Source organism: Ranitomeya variabilis, chromosome 4 (genome assembly GCF_051348905.1).
Source record: "Ranitomeya variabilis isolate aRanVar5 chromosome 4, aRanVar5.hap1, whole genome shotgun sequence".
Taxonomy (NCBI): domain Eukaryota; kingdom Metazoa; phylum Chordata; class Amphibia; order Anura; family Dendrobatidae; genus Ranitomeya; species Ranitomeya variabilis.
In genome coordinates this window covers 317,261,835-317,284,765 of record NC_135235.1, presented here as the reverse complement: position 1 = coordinate 317,284,765, position 22,931 = coordinate 317,261,835, and the positions used below count along the sequence as shown (strand labels likewise).

At 43.8% G+C, this 22,931-nt stretch overlaps 1 protein-coding gene across 1 annotated transcript in view; it reads right to left on the bottom strand.

The window, feature by feature from the left end:
- The window catches only part of LOC143764643 (uncharacterized), a 92,942-nt gene that overhangs the window by 43,658 nt on the left and 26,353 nt on the right, over window positions 1-22,931 (bottom strand). The window contains exons 2-8 of the mRNA XM_077250440.1: window positions 22,036-22,163; window positions 18,394-18,514; window positions 18,119-18,232; window positions 16,264-16,377; window positions 10,218-10,325; window positions 8,937-9,041; window positions 2,117-2,233 (exon numbers count right to left, since the gene is read on the bottom strand). Of these exons, the coding sequence (XP_077106555.1) occupies window positions 2,117-2,233; window positions 8,937-9,041; window positions 10,218-10,325; window positions 16,264-16,377; window positions 18,119-18,232; window positions 18,394-18,514; window positions 22,036-22,059 (703 nt within the window). The 5' untranslated portion in view covers window positions 22,060-22,163. The remainder of the gene's footprint in view (window positions 1-2,116; window positions 2,234-8,936; window positions 9,042-10,217; window positions 10,326-16,263; window positions 16,378-18,118; window positions 18,233-18,393; window positions 18,515-22,035; window positions 22,164-22,931) is intronic.

Below are 22,931 nucleotides of genomic sequence, written 5' to 3'. Positions count from 1 at the left end.
GATATACGGTATTGCTATAGAGTACTAAAAATATAAACTCGGAGAGTATTCACTGTCATATTGTTAGGGTTAGGGTTAAGGTTAGGGTTTGGATCCCTAGGGTTAGGGTTAGGATCCCTTTGTCACCTTAATGGTGGGGGGTGGCTTATCAGGGTGTATTCTTGTTTTTTTCTATAAAAACGCATGCGTTTAAAACGCAAGCAAACGCATGTACGTAAAAACGCATGCGTTTCCATAGACATCAATGTATTTTTTGACGCAAATCAAACGCAAATGAACGCATGCGTTTTTTGCGGCAAAAAAACGCCTCTGAAAATTACTACATGTTGCATTTCTGCAAAAGAATGCATGCAGCAAAAAAAACACATGAGTCGTAAAACGCGGCAAAACGCGTACAAAAAAAACGCATGCGTTTTTAATGTTAAACATAGAGGAAAAAAAAACGCATGCGTTTTTTTCGGTAAAAACGCTGCAGATCAAAACGCAAGTGTGAAACCAGCCTTATATTCTAGGTTTTTCAAAGTAGCCACCTTTTGCTTTGATGACTGCTTTGCACACTCTTGGCATTCTCTTGATGAGCTTTAAGAGGTAGTCACCGGGAATGGTTTTCACTTCACAGGTGTGCCCTGTCAGGTTTAATAAGTGGGATTTCTTGCCTTTTAAATGGGGTTGGGACCATCAGTTGTGTTGTGCAGCAGTCTGGTGGATACATAGCTGATAGTCCTACTGAATAGAATGTTAGAATTTGTATTATGGCAACAAAAAAGCAACTAAGTAAAGAAAAACGAGTGGCCATCATTACTTTAAGAAATGAAGGTCAGTCAGTCCGAAAATTTGAGAAAACTTTGAAAGTGTCCCCAAGTGCAGTGGCAAAAACCATCAAGCACTACAAAGAAACTGGCTCACATGAGGACCGCCCCAGGAAAGGAAGAACAAGAGTCACCTCTGCTTCTGAGGATAAGTTTATCCGAATCACCAGCCTCAGAAATCGCAGGTTAACAGCAGCTCAGATTAGAGACCAGGTCAATGCCACACAGAGTTCTAGCAGCAGACACATCTCTACAACAACTGTTAAGAGGAGACTTTGTGCAGCAGGCCTACATGGTAAAATTGCTGCTAGGAAACCACTGCTAAGGACAGGCAACATGCAGAAGAGACTTGTTTGGGCTAAAGAACACAAGGAATGAACATTAGAACAGTGGAAATCTGTGCTTTGGTCTGATGAGTCCAAATTTGAGATCTTTGGTTCCAACCACCGTGTCTTTGTGCGATGCAGAAAAGGTGAACGCATGGACTCTATATGCCTGGTTCCCACCGTGAAACATGGAGGAGGAGGTGTGATGGGATAGGGGTGCTTTGCTGGTGACACTGTTGGGGATTTATTCAAAATTCAAGGCATACTGAACCAGCATGGCTACCACAGCATCTTGCAGCGGCATCCTATTCCATCCGGTTTGCGTTTAGTTGGACCATCATTTATTTTTCAACAGGACAATGACCCCAAGCACACCTCCAGACTGTGTAAGGGCTATTTGACCAAGAAGAGTGATGGGGGACCTGGCCTCCACAGTCACCAGACCTGAACCCAATCGAGATAGTTTGGGGTGAGCTGGACTGCAGAGTGAAGGCAAAAGGGCCAACAAGTGCTAAGCATCTCTGGGAACTCCTTCAAGATTGTTGGAAGACCATTCCCGGTGACTACCTCTTGAAGCTCATCAAGAGAATGCCAAGAGTGTGCAAAGCAGTCATCAAAGCAAAAGGTGGCTACTTTGAAGAACCTAGAATATAAGACATATTTTCAGTTGTTTCACACTTTTTTTGTTGTTAAGTATATAATTCCACATGAGTTAATTCATAGTTTTGATGCCTTCAGTGTGAATGTACAATTTTCATAGTCATGAAAATACAGAAAAATCTTTAAATGAGAAGGTGTGTCCAAACTTTTGGTCTGTACTATATATATATATATATATATATATATATATATATATATATATATATATATATATATATATATATATATATATATATATACATAGATAGATAGATATATATATATATATATACACACACACAGATAGATAAATTTGCATGCTGTGGTCATCTCTGCACTCACCTTTCAAAATAACATTTTTTTCACAAATGTTGTAGGGTTTTTCAATTATGTACTTTTGTGGAACTGCAACCATACTTGTCTTATTAGTACCAGAGGTAGATGCTCTGTGTCCTTGTACTAGGAGTGAAAAACAAGTATTTTAAAATAAAGCAGATCAGTAACACTACTATTCTGTGACAGCTCTGGCTACTTGACAGAATAGATGTATGGCTATATATGCTGAATCAGCTACAACAGTAAAACCCACTTACTAATATTGTGTGGCTTTCCCTTGTGCCAACAAAGCACAGCTTGGACCACTCAGTCCACCTTTGGTGACCTCTGAAGGTAAAGACATCAGCAGCAGAAGATCTTTTTAGTCTTGGAAGTTTTGAGGGGAGATGTCCATGGATTAGACTTTTCATGCCTATCCACAACAATCTATGCAGTGTGGCGGACTGCTATGCTGCTGAAAGGGGCCACTGCTATTAAAAATTGACATGTATACCCCTTCATGGCAATGGCAAAGAAACATGGTCATGAAAACCAGGACCTTAGGTTTCCCACCAGAACATTGCCTAGAGTAAAACAATACCTCCATCGGCTTGCCTTCCTCTAGTGCCGCCAGGTATCCTCTCCTTGGCCACTCACATGATGTAAATGAAAAAAAGATTCTTCCTACTAGGTCATCCTTATATTCCAGTCCATGGTACTAATCTGCCAATGCAGTTGACAGGGTTTGGTGGAGCACGTTGGCAAGCCGTGATGCATTGTGTACTACAAAGACTTTTGGTCAGTCAGTAGTGTTTTCATCAATTTTTTTCCTGCAGTAGTGCTTCTGTGAGATCATACAGTATTGGCTAGAAGTAGCTGCCTACGAGCACCAATAAGCATTGTGCGCCCATGACCCCGGCGATGGGTCAACTGTGATCCTTTCTTGATCCACTTAAGTAGGGACAAACCACTGCATAACCAAAAACTTCCCAAAAGACCTGACATTTTAGAGATGCTCTGACCCGGTCTTGTAGCCATCACAATTTTAGATGTTACTACAGTTATCCAGGTTCTAACACTTCCAGTTTTTCCTGCTTCTAACATATTAACCCCTTCACCCCCAAGGGTGGTTTGCACGTTAATGACCGGGCCAATTTTTACAATTCTGACCACTGTCCCTTTATGAGGCTATAACTCTGGAACGCTTTGACGGATCTTGGCGATTCTGACATTGTTTTCTCGTGACATATTGTACTTCATGTTAGTGGTAAAATTTATTCGATATAACTTGCGTTTATTTGTGAAAAAAATGGAAATTTGGCGAAAATTTTGAAAATTTTGCAATTTTCCAACTTTGAATTTGTATGCCCTTAAATCACAGACATATGTCCCGCAAAATACTTAATAAGTAACATTTCCCACATGTCTACTTTACATCAGTACAATTTTGGAACCAAAATTTTTATTTGTGACGGAGTTATAAGGGTTAAAAGTTGACCAGCAATTTCTCATTTTTACAACACCATTTTTTTTTAGGGACCACATCTCATTTGAAGTCATTTTGAGGGGTCTATATAATAGAAAATACTCAAGTGTGACACCATTCTAAAAACTGCACCCCTCAAGGTGCTCAAAACCACATTCAAGAAGTTTATTAACCCTTCAGGTGTTTCACAGGAATTTTTGGAATGTTTAAATAAAAATGAACATTTAACTTTTTTTCACACAAAATTTATTTCAGCTCCAATTTGTTTTATTTTACCAAGGGTAACAGGAGAAAATGGACCCCCAAAGTTGTTGTACAATTTGTCCTGAGTACGCTGATACCCCATATGTGGGTGTAAACCATTGTTTGGGCGCATGGCAGAGCTTGGAAGGGAAGGAGCGCCATTTGACTTTTCAATGCAAAATTGACTGGAATTGAGATGGGACGCCATGTTGCGTTTGGAGAGCCCCTGATGTGCCTAAACATTGAAACTCCCTACAAGTGACACCATTTTGGAAAGTAGACCCCCTAAGGAACTTATCTAGATGTGTTTTGAGAGCTTTGAACCCCCAAGTGTTTCACTACAGATTATAACGCAGAGCCGTGAAAATTTTTTTTTTTTTTCTCAAAAATGATTTTTTAGCCCCCAGCTTTGTATTTTTACAAGGGTAACAGAATAAATTGGACCCCAAAATTTGTTTTCCAATTTGTCCTGAGTACGCTGATACCCCATATGTGGGGGGGAACCACTGTTTGGGCGCATGACAGAGCTCGGAAGGGAAGGAGCGCCATTTGGAATGCAGACTTAAATGGATTGGTCAGCAGCCGTCACGTTGCATTTGCAGAGCCCCTGATGTACCCAAACAGTACAAACCCCCCACAAGTGACCCCATATTGGAAACTAGACCTCCCAAGGAACTTATCTAGATGTGTTTTGAGAACTTTGAACCCCCAAGTGTTTCACTAAAGTTTATAGCGCAAAGCCGTGAAAATAAAAATTCTTTTTTTTTTTTCACAAAAATGATTTTTTAGCCCCCAGTTTTGTATTTTCACAAGGGTAACAGGATAAATTAGACCCCAAAAGTTGTTGTCCAATTTGTCCTGAGTACGCTGATACCCCATATGTGGGGGGGAACCACTGTTTGGGTGCATGACAGAGCTCGGAAGGGAAGGAGCGCGTGTTGTGAGAACTTTGAACCCCCAAGTGTTTCACTACAGTTTATAACGCAGAGCCGTGAAAATAAAACATCTTTTTTTTCCCACAAAAATGATTTTTAGCCCCCCAAATTTTTATTTTCCTAAGGATAACAAGAGAACTTGGACCCCAGAAGTTGTTGTTCAATTTGTCCCGAGTACGCTGATAACACATATGTTGGGGTAAACCCCTTTTTGGGCGCACGGGAGAGCTCGGAAGGGAAGGAGCACTGTTTTACTTTTTCAACGCAGAATTGGCTGGAATTGAGATTGGACGCCATGTCGCGCTTGGAGAGCCCCTGATGTGCCTGGACAGTGGAAACTCCCCAATTCTACCTGAAACCCTAACCCAAACACACCCCTAACCCTAATCCCAACGGTAACCCTAACCACACCCCTAGCCCTGACACACCCATAATTCTAATCCCAACCCTAATCCAAACGTAAATGTAATCCAAACCCTAACCCTAACTTTAGCCCCAACCCTAACTTTAGCCCCAACCCTAACTTTACTTCCAACCCTAGCCCTAACCCTAACCCTAAACGTGACTGAAATACGTGGCACTGAAATACGTGGCACTGAAACATGTGGCACTGAAATACGTGATACGTGGCACTGAAATACGTGGCACTGAAATACGTGGCACTGAAATACGTGGCACTGAAATACGTGGCACTTAAATACGTGATACTAAAATACGTGCAACTGAAATACGTGGTACTAAAATATGTGGCACTGAAATACGTGATACGTGGCACTGAAATACGTGGCACTGAAATACGTGGCACTGAAACACGTGGCACTGAAATACGTGATACGTGGCACTGAAATACGTGGCACTGAAATACGTGGCACTATGACTGTCAGAAAATGTTCATTAAACGGTTAGGGGTGAGGTTAGGGGTAGAGTTAGGGTTAGGATCCCTTTATCACCTTGATGGTGGTGGGTGGCTTTTCAGTGTGTTTTCTGTTTTTTTTTCGATAAAAATGCATGCGTTTTTAACGCAAACGCATGTGCTTAAAAACGCAAGAAAATACTGCAGGTTGTATTTCTGAAAATGAACGCATGCAGAAAAAAAACGCATGCGTTTGAAAACGCGACCAAACGCGTACAAAAAAACCGCATGCGTTTTCAATGTTAAATATAGGGAAAAAACGCATGCGTTTTTTTGTGCAAAAAACGCTGCAGACAAAAACGCAAGTGTGAAACCAGCGACGCTTTTTATAGCAAAAAAGTTTTTGCGTCTCCACATTTTGAGACCTATAATTTTTCCACATTTTGCTCCACAGAGTCATGTGAGGTCTTGTTTTTTGCGGGACGAGTTGACGTTTTTATTGGTAACATATTCGGACACGTGACCGTTTTTGATCGCTTTTTATTCCGATTTTTGTGAGGCAGAATGACCAAAAACCTGCTATTCATGAATTTCTTTTGGGAGAGGCGTTTATACCGTTCCGCGTTTGGTAAAATTGATAAAGCAGTTTTATTCTTCGGGTCAGTACGATTACAGCGATATCTCATTTATATCATTTTTTTATGTTTTGGCGCTTTTATACGATAAAAACTATTTTATAGAAAAAATAATTATTTTGGTATCGCTTTATTCTCAGGACTATAACTTTTTTATTTTTTTGCTGATGATGCTGTATGGTGGCTCGTTTTTTGCGGGACAAGATGACGTTTTCAGCGGTACCATGGATATTTATATCAGTCTTTTTGATCGCGTGTTATTCCACTTTTTGTTCGGCGGTATGGTAATAAAGCGTTGTTTTTTGCCTCTTTTTTTTTTTTTTTTCTTACGGTGTTTACTGAAGGGGTTAGTGGGGCAGTTTTATAGGTTGGGTCGTTACGGACGCGGCGATACTAAATATGTGTACTTTTATTGTTTTGGTTTTTTTATTTAGATAAAGAAATGTATTTATGGGAATAATATATATTTTTTTTTATTATTTATTTAGGAATTTATTTTTTTTTTTTTACACATGTGGAAAAATTTTTTTTTTACTTTTTTACTTTGTCCCAGGGGGGGACAATACAGATCATTGATCTGGCAGTGTGCACAGCACTCTGCCAGATCGACGATCTGCTGTGCAGGGCTGCAGGCTTACCAAGTGTCTGCTCTGAGCAGACACTCGGTAAGCCACCTCCTTCCTTGCAGGACCCGGATGCCGCGGCCATCTTGGATCCGGGACCTGCAGCCAGGAAGGAGGTAGGAGACCCTCGCAGCAACGCGATCACATCGCGTTGCTCCGGGGGTCTCAGGGAAGCCCGCAGGGAGCCCCCTCCCTGCGCGATGCTTCCCTATACCGCCGGTACACTGCGATCATGTTTGATCGCGGTGTGCCGGGGGTTAATGTGCCGGGGGCGGTCCATGACCGCTCCTGGCACATAGTGCCGGATGTCAGCTGCGATAGGCAGCTGACACCCGGCCGCGATCGGCCGCGCTCCCCCCGTGAGCGCGGCCGATCGCGTATGACGTACTATCCTGTCGGTGGTCATACGGGCCCACCCCACCTCGACGGAGCGCAGCAGCCCCGGAGCGCAGCAGCCCCGGAGAGCAGCAGCCCCGGAGAGCAGCAGCCCCGGAGAGCAGCAGCCCCGGAGAGCAGCAGCCCCTGAGCACCGGAGAGCAGCAGCCCCGGAGAGCAGCAGCCCCGGAGAGCAGCAGCCCCGGAGAGCAGCAGCCCCGGAGAGCAGCAGCCCCGGAGAGCAGCAGCCCCGGAGAGCAGCAGCCCCGGAGAGCAGCAGCCCCGGAGAGCAGCAGCCCCGGAGAGCAGCAGCCCCGGAGAGCAGCAGCCCCGGAGAGCAGCAGCCCCGGAGAGCAGCAGCCCCTGAGCACCGGAGAGCAGCAGCCCCTGAGCACCGGAGAGCAGCAGCCCCTGAGCACCGGAGAGCAGCAGCCCCGGAGAGCAGCAGCCCCGGAGAGCAGCAGCCCCGGAGAGCAGCAGCCCCGGAGAGCAGCAGCCCCGGAGAGCAGCAGCCCCGGAGAGCAGCAGCCCCGGAGAGCAGCAGCCCCGGAGAGCAGCAGCCCCGGAGAGCAGCAGCCCCGGAGAGCAGCAGCCCCGGAGAGCAGCAGCCCCGGAGAGCAGCAGCCCCGGAGAGCAGCAGCCCCGGAGAGCAGCAGCCCCGGAGAGCAGCAGCCCCGGAGAGCAGCAGCCCCGGAGCACCGGAGAGCAGCAGCCCCGGAGCACCGGAGAGCAGCAGCCCCGGAGCACCGGAGAGCAGCAGCCCCGGAGCACCGGAGAGCAGCAGCCCCGGAGCACCGGAGAGCAGCAGCCCCGGAGCACCGGAGAGCAGCAGCCCCGGAGCACCGGAGAGCAGCAGCCCCGGAGCACCGGAGAGCAGCAGCCCCGGAGCACCGGAGAGCAGCAGCCCCGGAGCACCGGAGAGCAGCAGCCCCGGAGCACCGCAGAGCAGCAGCCCCGGAGCACCGCAGAGCAGCAGCCCCGGAGCACCGCAGAGCAGCAGCCCCGGAGCACCGCAGAGCAGCAGCCCCGGAGCACCGCAGAGCAGCAGCCCCGGAGCACCGCAGAGCAGCAGCCCCGGAGCACCGCAGAGCAGCAGCCCCGGAGCACCGCAGAGCAGCAGCCCCGGAGCACCGCAGAGCAGCAGCCCCGGAGCACCGCAGAGCAGCAGCCCCGGAGCGCAGCAGCCCCGGAGCGCAGCAGCCCCGGAGCGCAGCAGCCCCGGAGCGCAGCAGCCCCGGAGCGCAGCAGCCCCGGAGCGCAGCAGCCCCGGAGAGCAGCAGCCCCGGAGAGCAGCAGCCCCGGAGAGCAGCAGCCCCGGAGAGCAGCAGCCCCGGAGAGCAGCAGCCCCAGAGAGCAGCAGCCCCGGAGAGCAGCAGCCCCGGAGAGCAGCAGCCCCGGAGAGCAGCAGCCCCGGAGAGCAGCAGCCCCGGAGAGCAGCAGCCCCGGAGAGCAGCAGCCCCGGAGAGCAGCAGCCCCGGAGAGCAGCAGCCCCGGAGAGCAGCAGCCCCGGAGAGCAGCAGCCCCTGAGCACCGGAGAACAGCAGCCCCTGAGCACCGGAGAGCAGCAGCCCTGGAGCATCGGAGAGCAGCAGCCCCGGAGCATCGGAGAGCAGCAGCCCCGATGCACCGGAGAGCAGCCGCCCCGGAGCACATATCATTCTCAAACAGATTTCTTGAATAACATAAGCAGATCTCACCAGATGCATATTTGATACCACGTTTACCATCAATCTGCAAGTTGTTCTTTGAAGGGTGTTCTTGAAAATTAACCCGACGAGGAACTGGTGGCGTTGAAGGATAACCTGTAACAGATACAAAAAATAAATAATATTCTGACCGCAATTTTTGGGGCCAAATATATTAGCCATTATCACATTTCAACTCAGATGCAAAGAGATCCTTAAAGGGCCACTGTCACCCCCTCCAGCCGTTATAAACTAAAAGAGCCACCTTGTGCAGCAGTAATGCTGCAGTCTAACAAGGTGGCTCTTTTAGTTTTTGATTCATTTATTACCTCAATAAAGCGTTTTAAAAATTGGCCACACATACCAGATATTGTACCAGGAGGCGGTCCGAAGCGTCCTGTATGAATCCCCCAACTGCCGTCACTCTTCTCTTCAGGGCCGATGGTACCCGCCCCCTTCGCGTTGTTGCTTCTTAAATCCGGCGCCTGCGCTGTGCGTGCCTGCCTGGGGCCTGCGCAGTGTTCTTTGTCAGTCACATCTCAGATGCCGAGTGCCTGACTGCGCCTGTGCGGGCAGTGCGGCCGCCCTGTTACTGAATCCCCGCCCCGCACTGTGTTATTCATTATGCACAGTGCGGGGCTGGCATTCCTGGGCATGCGCACTGCGCTGTTCAGGCGCTCCCCCATCTCGGACGCTCTCCCATCTCTGACGCTCCCCCGCCTTCCCAGGAACCCCAGCCCCGCACTGTGCATAATGAATAACAGTGCGGGGCGGGGATTCAGTAACAGGGCGCAGTCAGGCACCCGGCATCTGAGATGTGACTGACAAAGAACACTGCGCAGGCCCCAGGCAGGCACGCACAGCGCAGGCGCCGGATTTAAGAAGCAACAACGCGAAGGGGGCGGGTACCATCGGCCCTGAAGAGAAGAGTGACGGCCGTTGGAAGATTGATAGAGGACGATTCGGACCGCCTCCTGGTACAATATCCGGTATGTGTGGCCAATTTTTAAAACGCTTTATTGAGGTAATAAATGAATCAAAAACTAAAAGAGCCACCTTGTTAGACTGCAGCATTACTGCTGCACAAGGTGGCTCTTTTAGTTAATAACGGCTGGGGGGGGTGACAGTGGCCCTTTAAGACTCTCAACTCAAACCCATGCCAAAAAGGAGGAAGCGGTCAGAAAATCAGATCAGGGAACAAAATGTGTCCAAAACAATCCTCGCCCCACAGTAAACTCGAGGCCACGTGACTGTTTGCACTTGGAGTTGAAATTTCACTGAATGGCCACTTACATTGTTCCGTGTCATCCAAGCATTCAACATCTGAGATAACAGTATAATCTTCAAGCGGTGTCTCATCCTTAACAGCCATGTATTCTCCAAATCTGTCTATAAATTTACCTGGTGCAAAGTCAAAATAAATTCATATCAACTACATGTTTAAAATTGGTTATTAAAAAGAGAACGCTAAAGGTAAAGAACAGAAAAAGAATGAGTTTTCATTTAAAGGCGCTGTTTATCACCTAGACATAACCTCACTGCCTCAATGATTAAAGTACATTAGCACCTTTGCATTAGTGATCAAGTTAATACTTGATTCGGATGTCCTAAGCAAGTTGAGGTGAACTCCTAATTTAAAAGGGCTCTCTAGAAATACAACACTGATTACTCATTCTTAAGTAAGGCCACCAATATAAGAAAGGCAGGAGTCCAATTCTCGAAAGATATAGGAGAAGTGAACAGACAACTTTTAGCAAATTCAGCCCCTGAGCTGGCTGTATACACATTAATGGGGAGGGGTACACAGTGTCTCAGGCCCCATGACAACAATTCTTAGACAATTTGAACAAAATAAAATCATTAGTAGGACTTGGTGGCAATTTGCTGTCATGCGACTATTTTTACAGTTATTTGACCGTTCTTCCAAAGAACTTTATTAAAAATTTTTTAAATAACACAAACTGGGGATATAGGATAGAATGGGGTGGGAGGGGAAGGAAATGGATGAAGGGGAAAAAAGGGAGGGAAAATAGAGGACAATAATAGTAAATTAGATCCAGTAACAGTTCCAACCTTGTTGTATTACATTCTCAAAGAAATACATTTAAGATAGAAACTCAAGCAATTAAGGATATTATTCTAACCATCTATGCCATTTTTGTGCATATTTATGAAAACAAACATTAACCACTGCTAATTTATCTTCAAACATTTTATGTAATATCATTCTATCAATTATATCCTTTAGGGAAGGGATAACCAGGCTTTTCCAATGGAATGCAATACAAATTTTTGTGACCAATAATAAATGGATTATTATTTGTCTGTTGGTAGAGTCAATCTGATCTGAATCCAATGAAAGAGTAAAGCCAATTGGGTGGAAAGGATAAAGATATTTATTTTTAAAATTTTGCCAATTAGGAATGAAACCTTTCCTCAAAGGGGTTTTATTTTAGAGCAAAGCCAGTAGATGTGAAATAAGTTGCCGTGTTGGCCACATCCTCTCCATGTTGAGGGTGTTTCAGCGTTTATCAATGGCAGTCTAGATGGGGTATAATACCATTTTGTAATTTTTTTTTTAAATATTATCCTTGTAAAGCTACTGAAATTGTTGAAGAGTAAGTAATGTCTAGGGCTCTTTCCCAATCTTCCTTTTCTATCGCCATTTGGAGAATAGATTCCCACCTCGACATATTGGGAGTTTTGGAAAATTCACCGTCTTTCTTGAACATTATATATATATATATATATTTTTTTTTTTTTTTTTTTTTTTTTAATTTAAAACTCCAGAAAATGTTGTGTTGAATATTTCCCAACAGGTTTTTAGAGGGATCTGTGAAGAAAGCTTTTTTTTTTTTAAAGAGAAAGTTATTTACTTGGTCTTTAAGAATCAAATATTTTAAAAAAGCACAAGAGGGCGCATTAAACATAAGTTTAAAATAATTAAAAGGGAAACAAGTTGTCAATAATGAGAAAGTTTAGCACCATTTAAAGGCGATTTCCAAAACAAGCCAAGAGGGTGAATAAGATAGAGGCCACCAAGGCATACTCTGTATTATTAAATTTGTATGATAATATGCAGAAATGTTTGGGAGTCCAGCTCCTCCTTGTAATTTACTTTTAAATAAAATGTTATGTGTAAGCTGGGTAACTTATCCAAGAGAAGTGAATAGTAAATCGCTATTGGATAAAACTTAACCTTTATTAGGTATATATGTAAAAGATATTTACAACAAATAACATCACATACATAAAGGACCTGGGGAAGGATAGACCCTAGTGCTTTAGTGAACCCTGACAAACACAGAATAGGGAAAAAGAGGGGGGTATTAAAACAAATAACTCTGACAGTACTATTGGATCACTTTGCCATGACAAATATCTTCTGGCCCGTGATTCATCAAACTAAGCTTGTGCTGTATGTGGGGGTAAACCACTGTTTGGGCACATGACAGAGCTCGGAAGCGAAGGAGCGCCATTTGACTTTTCAATGCAAAATTGACTGGAATTCAGATGGGACGCAATGTTGCGTTTGGAGAGCCACTGATGTGCCTAAACATTGAAACCCCCCACAAGTGACACCATTTTGGAGAGTAGACCCCCTAAGGAACTTATCTAGATGTGTGGTGAGCACTTTGACCCACCAAGGGCTTCACAGAAGTTTATAATGCAGAGCCGTAAAAATAAAACAAAAATTTTTTCCCACAAAAATTATTTTTTAGCCCCCAGTTTTGTATTTTCCCGAGGGTAACAGGAGAAATTGGACCCCAAAAGTTGTTGTCCAATTTATCCTGAGTACGCTGATACCCCATATATGGGGGGGAACCACCGTTTGGGCGCATGGGAGGGCTCGGAAGGGAAGGAGCGATATTTGGAATGCAGACTTAGATGGAATGGTCTGCAGGAGTCACACTGCGTTTGCAGAGCCCCTAATGTACCTAAACAGTAGAAACCCCCCACAAGTGACACCATTTTGGAAACTAGACCCCCCAAGGAACTTATCTCTAAGATGTGTTGTGAGAACTTTGAACAGATACACATACAGATGCCCGAAGGTAAAAAGGCTTTAAACAAAAGGATGGTGACCGCACTATTGTGACTAATAGGGACGCTCATGATATACGTGCATGAGGTAGCATGGTCCCGGAATGAGTACATTATAGAGATATGTTGATTGGTCATACATTGTTCGCATAGCCTCTCCTATGCTGCTAAAAAATTCCTGACAGTATTTACTGTAAGGCTATGGTGTACATGGTAATTAGGGTATGGTTTATATCTTCCCAGGACCGAGCATGTTCAGTTTAGGTCTGCAGGACGCAGACAATAAGTGACAATTGGGTCAAGAGATCACGATATATGACCATTGTCTCAGTGTATTGTAACATTGCTGTATGTGTGTAATGAACAAAGGAGAAAGTGACTTTATAAGTTGGATGACTGTGGTAAATACCCATCATACACCATCACTGTCATGATTCAACGCACATATTTAAGGTCGGTTGGGACATAGGTATTACATACTATAGGTTGGTGTACGGCCTACGGTACATATACAATTGGGCGTGCTTTATACAGACAGCACAAGCTTAGTTTGATGAATCACGGGCCAGAAGATATTTGTCATGGCAAAGTGATCCAATAGTACTGTCAGAGTTATTTGTTTTAATACCCCCCTCTTTTTCCCTATTCTGTGTTTGTCAGGGTTCAACTAAAGCACTAGGGTCTATCCTTCCCCAGGTCCTTTATGTATGTGATGTTATTTGTTGTAAATATCTTTTACATATATACCTAATAAAGGTTAAGTTTTATCCAATAGCTATTTACTACATAAAATGTTAGTTGCTATTCTAGCTCTTTTTTTCCCCCAAACAAATTTATAAGTGTTTGGATATTAGTTGTGTTGTAGATATGCTTAAAGGGAGATACCTGAAAAGATTTAGAATTTTGGGTAATATGATTGACTTAATCATAATTTTTCCCTACCAAGACAAATCTTTTTCTTCATAGAAGTTTAAATCGTTGGTGATGGTATTTGTTAAAATGGTTATGTTAGTAGGGATAAATGAATCTATATTTTTGGTAAACTTCAATCCTAGGTATGTAAATTCTCTCTCTTCCCAGATCCAATAGGTAATTTTTTTGATTATATCTACTTGAGAATTGTTCATATTAAAATGACAGTTTTGGATTTCGATTCATTAATTTTGAAATATGAAACTGGGGCGAAGTTATTTAAATGTTTTAGGATTTTTTGGAAGAGTTACTAGGATTGGTTAGGGTCAGGATAATCGTCAACATTAAAGGGAACCTGTCACCCCCCCAGGCGTTTTTAACTAAAAGAGCCACTTGTGCAGCACTAATGCTGCATTCTGTCAAGGTGGCTCTTTTAGTTGGGGTCACTGACAACGCTGAAATAATCGTTTTTATAACGATAAAGACATGCTCCCCTGACAAACTGCAGGTATGAGGGGCAAATTCTAAAAACAATTATTTCAGCATTGGCAGGGACCCCAACTAAAAGAGCCACCTTGACAGAATGCCACAACCCCTTTAAGTGACATGTGCAACCAAAAATCCAACCAATCAAGGTTTGGAATTTGTGTGATGGTCACATCTCAGTCACAGTAGATTGTGGGTTGGAACTTGACCGAAATGGCAACAGATGGGATAGAATTATTGGTAAGATATGATGTTGCCCAATGAAGAGATCGAAAAATGGGATTAAAGGGGTTGTTTGGTCCTGACCTAAAAGTCTGCAGTCATAACTCTGTGTGCTGTGAGGATTCCCCAATGCTGCGCCAGTCATGTGACTAAGTAAGCAATATGCCCACTCCTGGCCACATTCAGACTGACGACGACATATTTCACATAGAATAAGCTCTGGAGGCAGATTCTCGGGGAGATTTATGTCCAGCCCATAGATCTTAATGGGGTTGTGCAGTCTAAAACTACAAGTCTTCAGTCAACCTACGTGATTGCAGACTTATGAATCCTCACATCGCGGGCACTGTGAGGATTCTCCAATATCAGCACCGGGATCAGTGGTCATGTGACTACAAGTATGTGATATGCATACTCCTGGCCACAATCAGACTAAACTGTTTCCAGCTTCACGCAATACACTTGAATTGTGTGAAGCCGCGTCCATGTATTCAAAAATATAGCCAAGAATATGCATATTTATGGTCACATGACCGGCGCGGCATCGGAGAATCCTCACAGCACGCAGACTTAAGACGGCAGACCAGTAGTTTGATGGGGTTTTTTGGTTTTAATCTGTATGTTAATAACGTTACTCTGCTGCCGGCAACCTTACTGAAAGTGCGGGAGAAACTGGATTTTATCCGTTGGCATTCAGTGATTGAGGCAGTGCCTGGAGCGACAGCTCACAGCATGGTGAGAGGCGCTATGAGCACGCCCAGGCATTCTGATAGCTCGATTTGCATAGATGACCTGTCATGCTGGGACGTATCTACAGCCGCTGCTCACGGTGTACTGAGCGATGACTGTAGCCGCTGCCCACGGTGTACTGAGCGATGACTGTAGCCGCTGCCCACGGTGTACTGAGCAATGACTGTAGCCGCTGCTCACAGTGTACTGAGCGATGACTGTAGCCGCTGCCCACGGTGTACTGAGCGATGATTGTAGCCGCTGCCCATGGTGTACTGAGCGATGACTGTAGCCGCTGCCCATGGTGTACTGAGCGATGACTGTAGCCGCTGCTCACAGTGTACTGAGCGATGACTGTAGCCGCTGCTCACAGTGTACTGAGCGATGACTAATCTCTCTCTCTCTTTCTCTCTTGAAAGTCACTGTAAACTCCATGCTAAAAATAAAAACCGGATCCGGCAGAAAAATTGATCCGTTGCATCAGTTTTTTCACTATTTGCAACGGATCCATTTTTTACAACATTAGCTGGATTGTGCCTGAAACAAAAAACGTGATGTGTGAAAGTAGCCTAAGGCGACCAGACCGCATTGTAGCACTATTATCCTGCTAATTAAACCTATATCTGCAGGTAAATAGTGTTTGGGCACATGACAACCTACAGTTAATATCCTGTGCGCACACAGTATTTAAGGTTCCCATAAAGTTCTGAGTGCTTCTGTACCTCAGAAAACAAGAAATTTGAGACACCAACGCCATATTAAACAAGTATACTATCCCACATACATTCTTGGGAAAAATACTGGACACAGCTGCACCATACAATGCACACACGACAGCAACTTCAGTCTCCGTTTTGCACATGAGATCTAATAGAGATCTACTGAACACCTGAACAATGTGATAACAGATCATTACACAATGCACCTATTTTCTAAGGAATCTTACTTGTGCTGGGAGAAGACGTGCTCCCTTTGCCATCCTGTTCGTAGGAGTTCATCACTCGCTGCTTCTCACCAAGTTTGACAGTTAATAAAATATCAGGATTCACCATACCACACTCTAGATGGAAGAAGAGAAAAGAAATAAGACACATTCCCTTTAACTTCCACCTGAGCCATGAAATACTAGGAAATCTTTACCAAAATCTTCCCAGCCTAATAATTCGGCATACTGAACCTGAGAAGACATGACGGCGGCTCATATAATAATAATCAGTTCTTATATTACTTTGTGTGTACTATAAAACCATTAACCTTGTTATGCCGGGTGTGCATTGTCCCCTCATCCCTGTCCTGCTATGTGTGGCTCCCACCATCCTGTCCTGCTATGTGTGGCTCCCAAGTTTTTTTCCTGGTATGTGGCTCCCCCGTTTTGTCTTGGCATGTTTGGCTCCAACGGTCCCGCATGGCTCCCACCCCCCGTCCTACTCACCCTCCTCGCGCGTCCCTGCAGCTCTTCCTTGTTCCTGTGCTCAGCGGTCACGTGGTACCTCTCATTAAGGTAATGAATATGCGCTCCATGCCTATGGTAGTGGAGACGCGTGCATATTCATTACCTTAATGAGTGGTACCACGTGACCGCTGAGCACAGGAAGAGCTGCTGGGACGAAGATGCAGAGACGAAGGGTGAGTATTGATGTGTTCTAGAAGCTGGCGGATGCAGCTGTCACTGTGCTACAGCTGCCGGCTCCCCCACCGGCTTTCTGGACAATGCCGAGGGGGGGGGGCGTTTTCAGCACAAACAAATGTGCTGAAAATCTCAGCTTATGCACGAATATATACGGTATATAAAATAAAATCACCAATATTTAGGTGAAAAATTTCCAGACGCACCAACGCTCTGGTGGTCTTCACCATTCCTGCAGCCATGATGATGTCACATACTTTCAAATGATTGGTGTAGCTGTCCACAGTTCCCCATGGTCACATGCAGTACATGCATGCATTACTCTGGAGACTAGTTATTGGCTTCGGTGGCCACGTGAATGATATATGTGATGTCGTCACTGCAGGATCGGTAATAAGGGATTTAATTTGTGAGTTTTATTTTCTTATTTTAACCAGGATTGACAGGTCTCCGCGTGAGGGTAGGCAGCATGTCAGAGATCATACAACCAGCATCTAATACATGCTCTCCACGGATTGGGCAGCATGTAACAGATGACAATTTCTCTTTAAAACATTTCCTGGGGTGTGTTCCTCCCCCACCCCCATTATGTTGCCGCTGCTATGATTGGTCTACATTATACAGAGGAGGAAATACACACCCCCAGAGAAAAATCTCGGAGGACGCCACCCTGGACTTAACATAAATTATAACCTAATCTTTACAAGCTAATATCTCCACAATAAAGGTTAGAAAATAAAAAAATAAAAACTATTATCCTGCATCTTTTTTAAATGTTTGCCTATTTTATTATGTTCACCATTGTGTGAGGGGTTTGAGGTTTCCAGATGTTTTTGGCTGATTCATCAATTTTAATTTATTAAAAGTTTAGACTAAATTTAGACTAAAGATTTTATGTATGCCAGATATTTTGGTGCAAATTTTGTAATATTTTAGAGGAAAATGTCACTTTTCAAGCTAAAAAAAAAAAAGTCACAAAAACAGGTTAAAGACAAAAAGAGAGCATTTTTGATTTTGCCCAAAATTCATAAGGCATTTTTAAGAATTTAGCATCTAAAACACCAACGAATACCACAAGACTAAAAAAAAAGAAGCAAATTATGTATCAGGCCATGTATGTTTTAATAATCAGAAGACTGAAAAAACAAACAACATAAATTACAACAAAACTCACCAGAACCAACAATATTCAAGTTTTCATTTCTTCCTACGACATGGAGGCTTTTCCGACAAGGCTCCTCTTCTGGCTGTATCCTTAGGAAGTTGTTGGGATTTAGGATGACAAAGCCTAAAAGACAGGAAAGTAAATTGCCTGGGTATATCAACGAGGAAACTTCTGATACTTCCCGCCATACATTGAACATTCGCTTCTTGGAGTGTGGCCACAAATTCAAGGAAAGGAGTGAATAATTCACAAGCTTCACATTGTATAAGATGTGAATACAATACCCAGAGAGATGAGGATGCCATGAATTTCTTTAATAACGCCAGTGTACAGGTCTTTCTGCCACCCTTCAAGGAGATCCCACTCCTTCTCCGAAAAATAAACAGCAACGTCTCTAAATATCACCTACAAAAAAAACCATGATAGCGTGAGACATGCTACAAAACAGTGCTATAAATTGATAAGGAGAAAAACAGAGTCTGATCCAATATAGGAAAATACAAATCCAACTTTATTAATAGTACATCACACATAAAAAGATATATATTTAAAACAGAGCACAACAGTAGCACTTATACCAGTGTATATACCTAGAGGTAATTCCACAGATAGATCCAAGCTAAGTGCTAGCACAGCATAAGTGCAGCAAAAGGGATGTTATATAACATATATGCATGTGTCTAGTATATTTGTTACATGCTGCCAAACCGGATATAAAGAGCTAATACTAGGTAACTGGCAGTCAACCAAAAAAGGGAATATGTATCCTAATAATGATTAGTTAGTCAGCAGAAGTCGCTGCCCTAGTAATATTGCACAATACCCATTTATAATGAGTCAGTCACCAATAAAATGATACCGCATTTATAATATCCCCTGGCAGCATAAAGTGGTAACATAAACAGGCACACTATGTCACAAGAATGGTGAGAAATAAATTACCCATCATAGCTGCAGGTAGCTGTGCCAGCACTGTGGGGAGCTAGTGCTGGCACAGCTACCTGCAGCTATGATGGGTAATTTATTTCTCACCATTCTTGTGACATAGTGTGCCTGTTTATGTTACCACTTTATGCTGCCAGGGGATATTATAAATGCGGTATCATTTTATTGGTGACTGACTCATTATAAATGGGTATTGTGCAATATTACTAGGGCAGCGACTTCTGCTGACTAACTAATCATTATTAGGATACATATTCCCTTTTTTGGTTGACTGCCAGTTACCTAGTATTAGCTCTTTATATCCGGTTTGGCAGCATGTAACAAATATACTAGACACATGCATATATGTTATATAACATCCCTTTTGCTGCACTTATGCTGTGCTAGCACTTAGCTTGGATCTATCTGTGGAATTACCTCTAGGTATATACACTGGTATAAGTGCTACTGTTGTGCTCTGTGCTCTGTTTTAAATATATATCTTTTTATGTGTGATGTACTATTAATAAAGTTGGATTTGTATTTTCCTATATTGGATCAGACTCTGTTTTTCTCCTTATCAATTCATGATCTTTTGAGTCGTTTGGTCTAGATTCACAACATGCAATTTAGCATGTCTAAGCAAACTTTTGCTGGGTAACTTATGTACCTTTCTTAATATACATTAAAATGCATTTGGGACTAATTTTGCAAAACAGTGCTATAGTAAGGTTTACTGCTGCGGAGACCATTACTTGTTCCAGATATGCAGATTAATAGACTTGTAGTCAAGGCTGTGGAGTCGGTAAGCCAAACCTCCGACTCCGATTACTCAATTTCCATGACACTGACTCCAACTCCACCAAAATGGGCTCCGACTCCACAGTCCTGCTTGTAGTCACAAATGCTCTTAAATGGTAACTGTACTTTCAACAAACTTTACATGAATTAATAGTACAGGTGAATATAAGAAACCTTGTAATATATCTTATCAGAGAAATCTGCTTCTTTCTCCACTTATTAGCCACTTCAACATCTTCCCTCTGAACTTGGCATCCATGCAGAAAAGAAAAAAAGAGAACAAGTCCGTCTTGTTCAGATAAGACAGACTGCAGGCTCTCTTTGGCATCATGTGACAGAACCTATTTTACTCTATGAAGAGGGGAGAGTGCCAGAGAGACACAGAAAGGCCGTGCTGAGCTTTCTACTTTGCTCCACTGCTGTATTCACATCTACGCCGATCAGTACTGCTGTGTGATTTCCTCTATACTGCTGCTGCGTCTCTATGTGATAAAATAGGAATGAAGAGCAGAAATTCATCTGAGTGCTGTGTATGGGACAGATCACTGCAGCTCATGTCCTCCCACTAGCTCAGAGTGGATTGCAAACTAAGGCCTCCTTCACATGTTCCATATAAAAAAAGTACGTGAAAAAAAGCCGTATTGGTGTCATCAGTGTTTTCCATGTGACCATTTTTGTCACCAGTGTTTTTCCGGTATGGATAAAGAAAAAAATAAATTACAAAGCTTCTCCTATACTTTGCGATGTTAAACACAGACAGCCCACAGATGGTACACTGATGCCTTCTGTGTGCTATATGTGTTTTTCATGGACCCATAGCCTTTTCATCCATGCTGCCGGAAAAAACGGACACGGTTCGTTTCCAAATAGGGACATGTGCATAACGCCATAGATTACAATGGGCATGTGTGGTATCGGTGAAAAACTCGTTGAACGTGCAGGATACAGGTCATACAATGGTTAGAGACGGTGTCATTCCTCATGTTCACACAAAGAAAAGCTTATTCTGAAAAAGTTACTTGAAAGTACAGTAAGGCTATGTGCACACTCTGCGGCGTGCTCTGCGGGTTCTCCCGCAGCAGAATTGATAAATCTGCAGGGCAAAACTGCTGCGGTTATCCCTGCAGATTTATCGCGGTTTGTTTTGCGATTTCCGCTGCGGGATTACTCCTATACTATTGATGCTGCATATGCAGCAATATGCAGCATCAATAGTAATGGTAAAAATAATAAAAATTGGTTATACTCACCCTCTGATGTCCGGATCTTCTCGGCGCTGCACGCGGCGCTCCGGTTCCAAAGATGCTGTGCCGAGATGGACCTTCGTGACGTCACGGTCATGTGACCGCGGCGTCATCACGGTCATGTGGCCGCGACGTCACCGCAGGTCCTGCTCGCACAGCAACCCAGACCGGACGGCCGCGTGCAGCGCTGAGAGGTGAGTATAGCCTCATTTTTTATTTTAATTCTTTTTTTTTTTACACCATTTATGCTTCCCAGGGCCTGGAGGAGAGTCTCCTCTCCTCCACCCCGGGTAGCAACCGCACATTATCCACTTACTTCCCGCATCGTGGGCACAGCCCCATGCGGGAAGTAAGCGGATCAATGCATTTCTATGGGTGCAGAATCGCTGCGATTCTGCACAAAGAAGTGACATGCTGCGGGTTGTAAACCGCTGCGTTTCTGCGCGGTTTTTCCCGCAGCATGTGCACTGCGGTTTGCAGTTTCCATAGGGTTTACATGTTAATGTAAACGCTATGGAAACTGCTGCGGACCCGCAGCATCAAAATCGCCGTGGATCCGCGGTAAAAACCGCGAAGTGTGAACATGGCCTTACCCTTTAAATGGGTAGTTATATCAGGAAAACCCATATCTACTTGCTCTATAAAAAAAAAAAAAAAAAAAAAAAAAATAAGTACACAGCGCCACACCTGGACATGTTTAGTATTGCAGCTAAACCCTACTAAAGTACCGTACATAGAGTTGAGTAGGGATACAACAGACAACATGTTGACAATGTGGTGCAGCTTGTGGCAGAAAGTAGTAAGTGTTTTTTTTTTTTTTTACAATCCTGTATAATAAAACTATTTACACAATACCAGAAAACTTTCAGTAACATACTGCGTGGCCTTGAACTACATGAACTATATAGATTGCAGAAAACATTTTATTATATTTAAATATCGAAAACATTAAATTACCGTAGGGGATACATGGCCGGCCATGTTTGTACCCGTTTCTTCGTCTTATCAGCAAAAAGGGTGAAAGGAGAATGACGAGTGTGTGAAGGTCAAAGCCACATCCGGCAGTAAACGACTTCTATGTGAGCCTGAAAGTAAAATACAAGTCTTAAAAGTGGTTCTTCACTGACTTGGCCCCCAGCTGTAGGGCCCATGTTAACAGTAGAGTTATCATCATCATTTTTCAAAATGTTACATTTCAGTCCTGTGTGCACACGATGTGTTTTTTCCCCGAGCAGAATTGGCCCACAAATGCTATGGAATCCTTATGCCAGAAAAGTCAATGAGAATCCTTAAGAGCTGTGCACATGATCGGCACTTTTCCTTTCAAGATTTGCTGTGCGTTTAAGTCTGCAGCATGTCAATTCTTTGTGCGTTTTTGACCCATTGAATGCACAGGAAAAAAATGCACTAAAAACACAGCGGAATTTTCCGCAGCGTTTTTGCTGCCCAGAGACGCAGAAACCTTGCAGAAATTTCTGCAAGAAATTACTCAACAGCCTAGAGAACAGGAGTACAACTGTGGAGAAATATTGCAAACATAAAAAAAAGCGCAAAATGATGAATTAGACTAAAACATCTGGATAAGGGAAAAACACCAACAAAAAAAAAAAAAATAAAGCAAACAAACCTAGTACATTTAAAAAGGTGCACATTAAATAATGAAAAACAAATAGGAATGTTAAGGTACCTTCACACTGAACAACGATAACGATAGCGATCCGTGGCGTTGCAGCGTCCTGGCTAGCGATATTGTTGTGTTTGACACGCAGCAGCGATCAGGATCCTGCTGTGACATCGTTGGTCGGAGCTAGAAGGCCAGCACCTTATTTCGTCGCTGGATCACCCGCTGACAT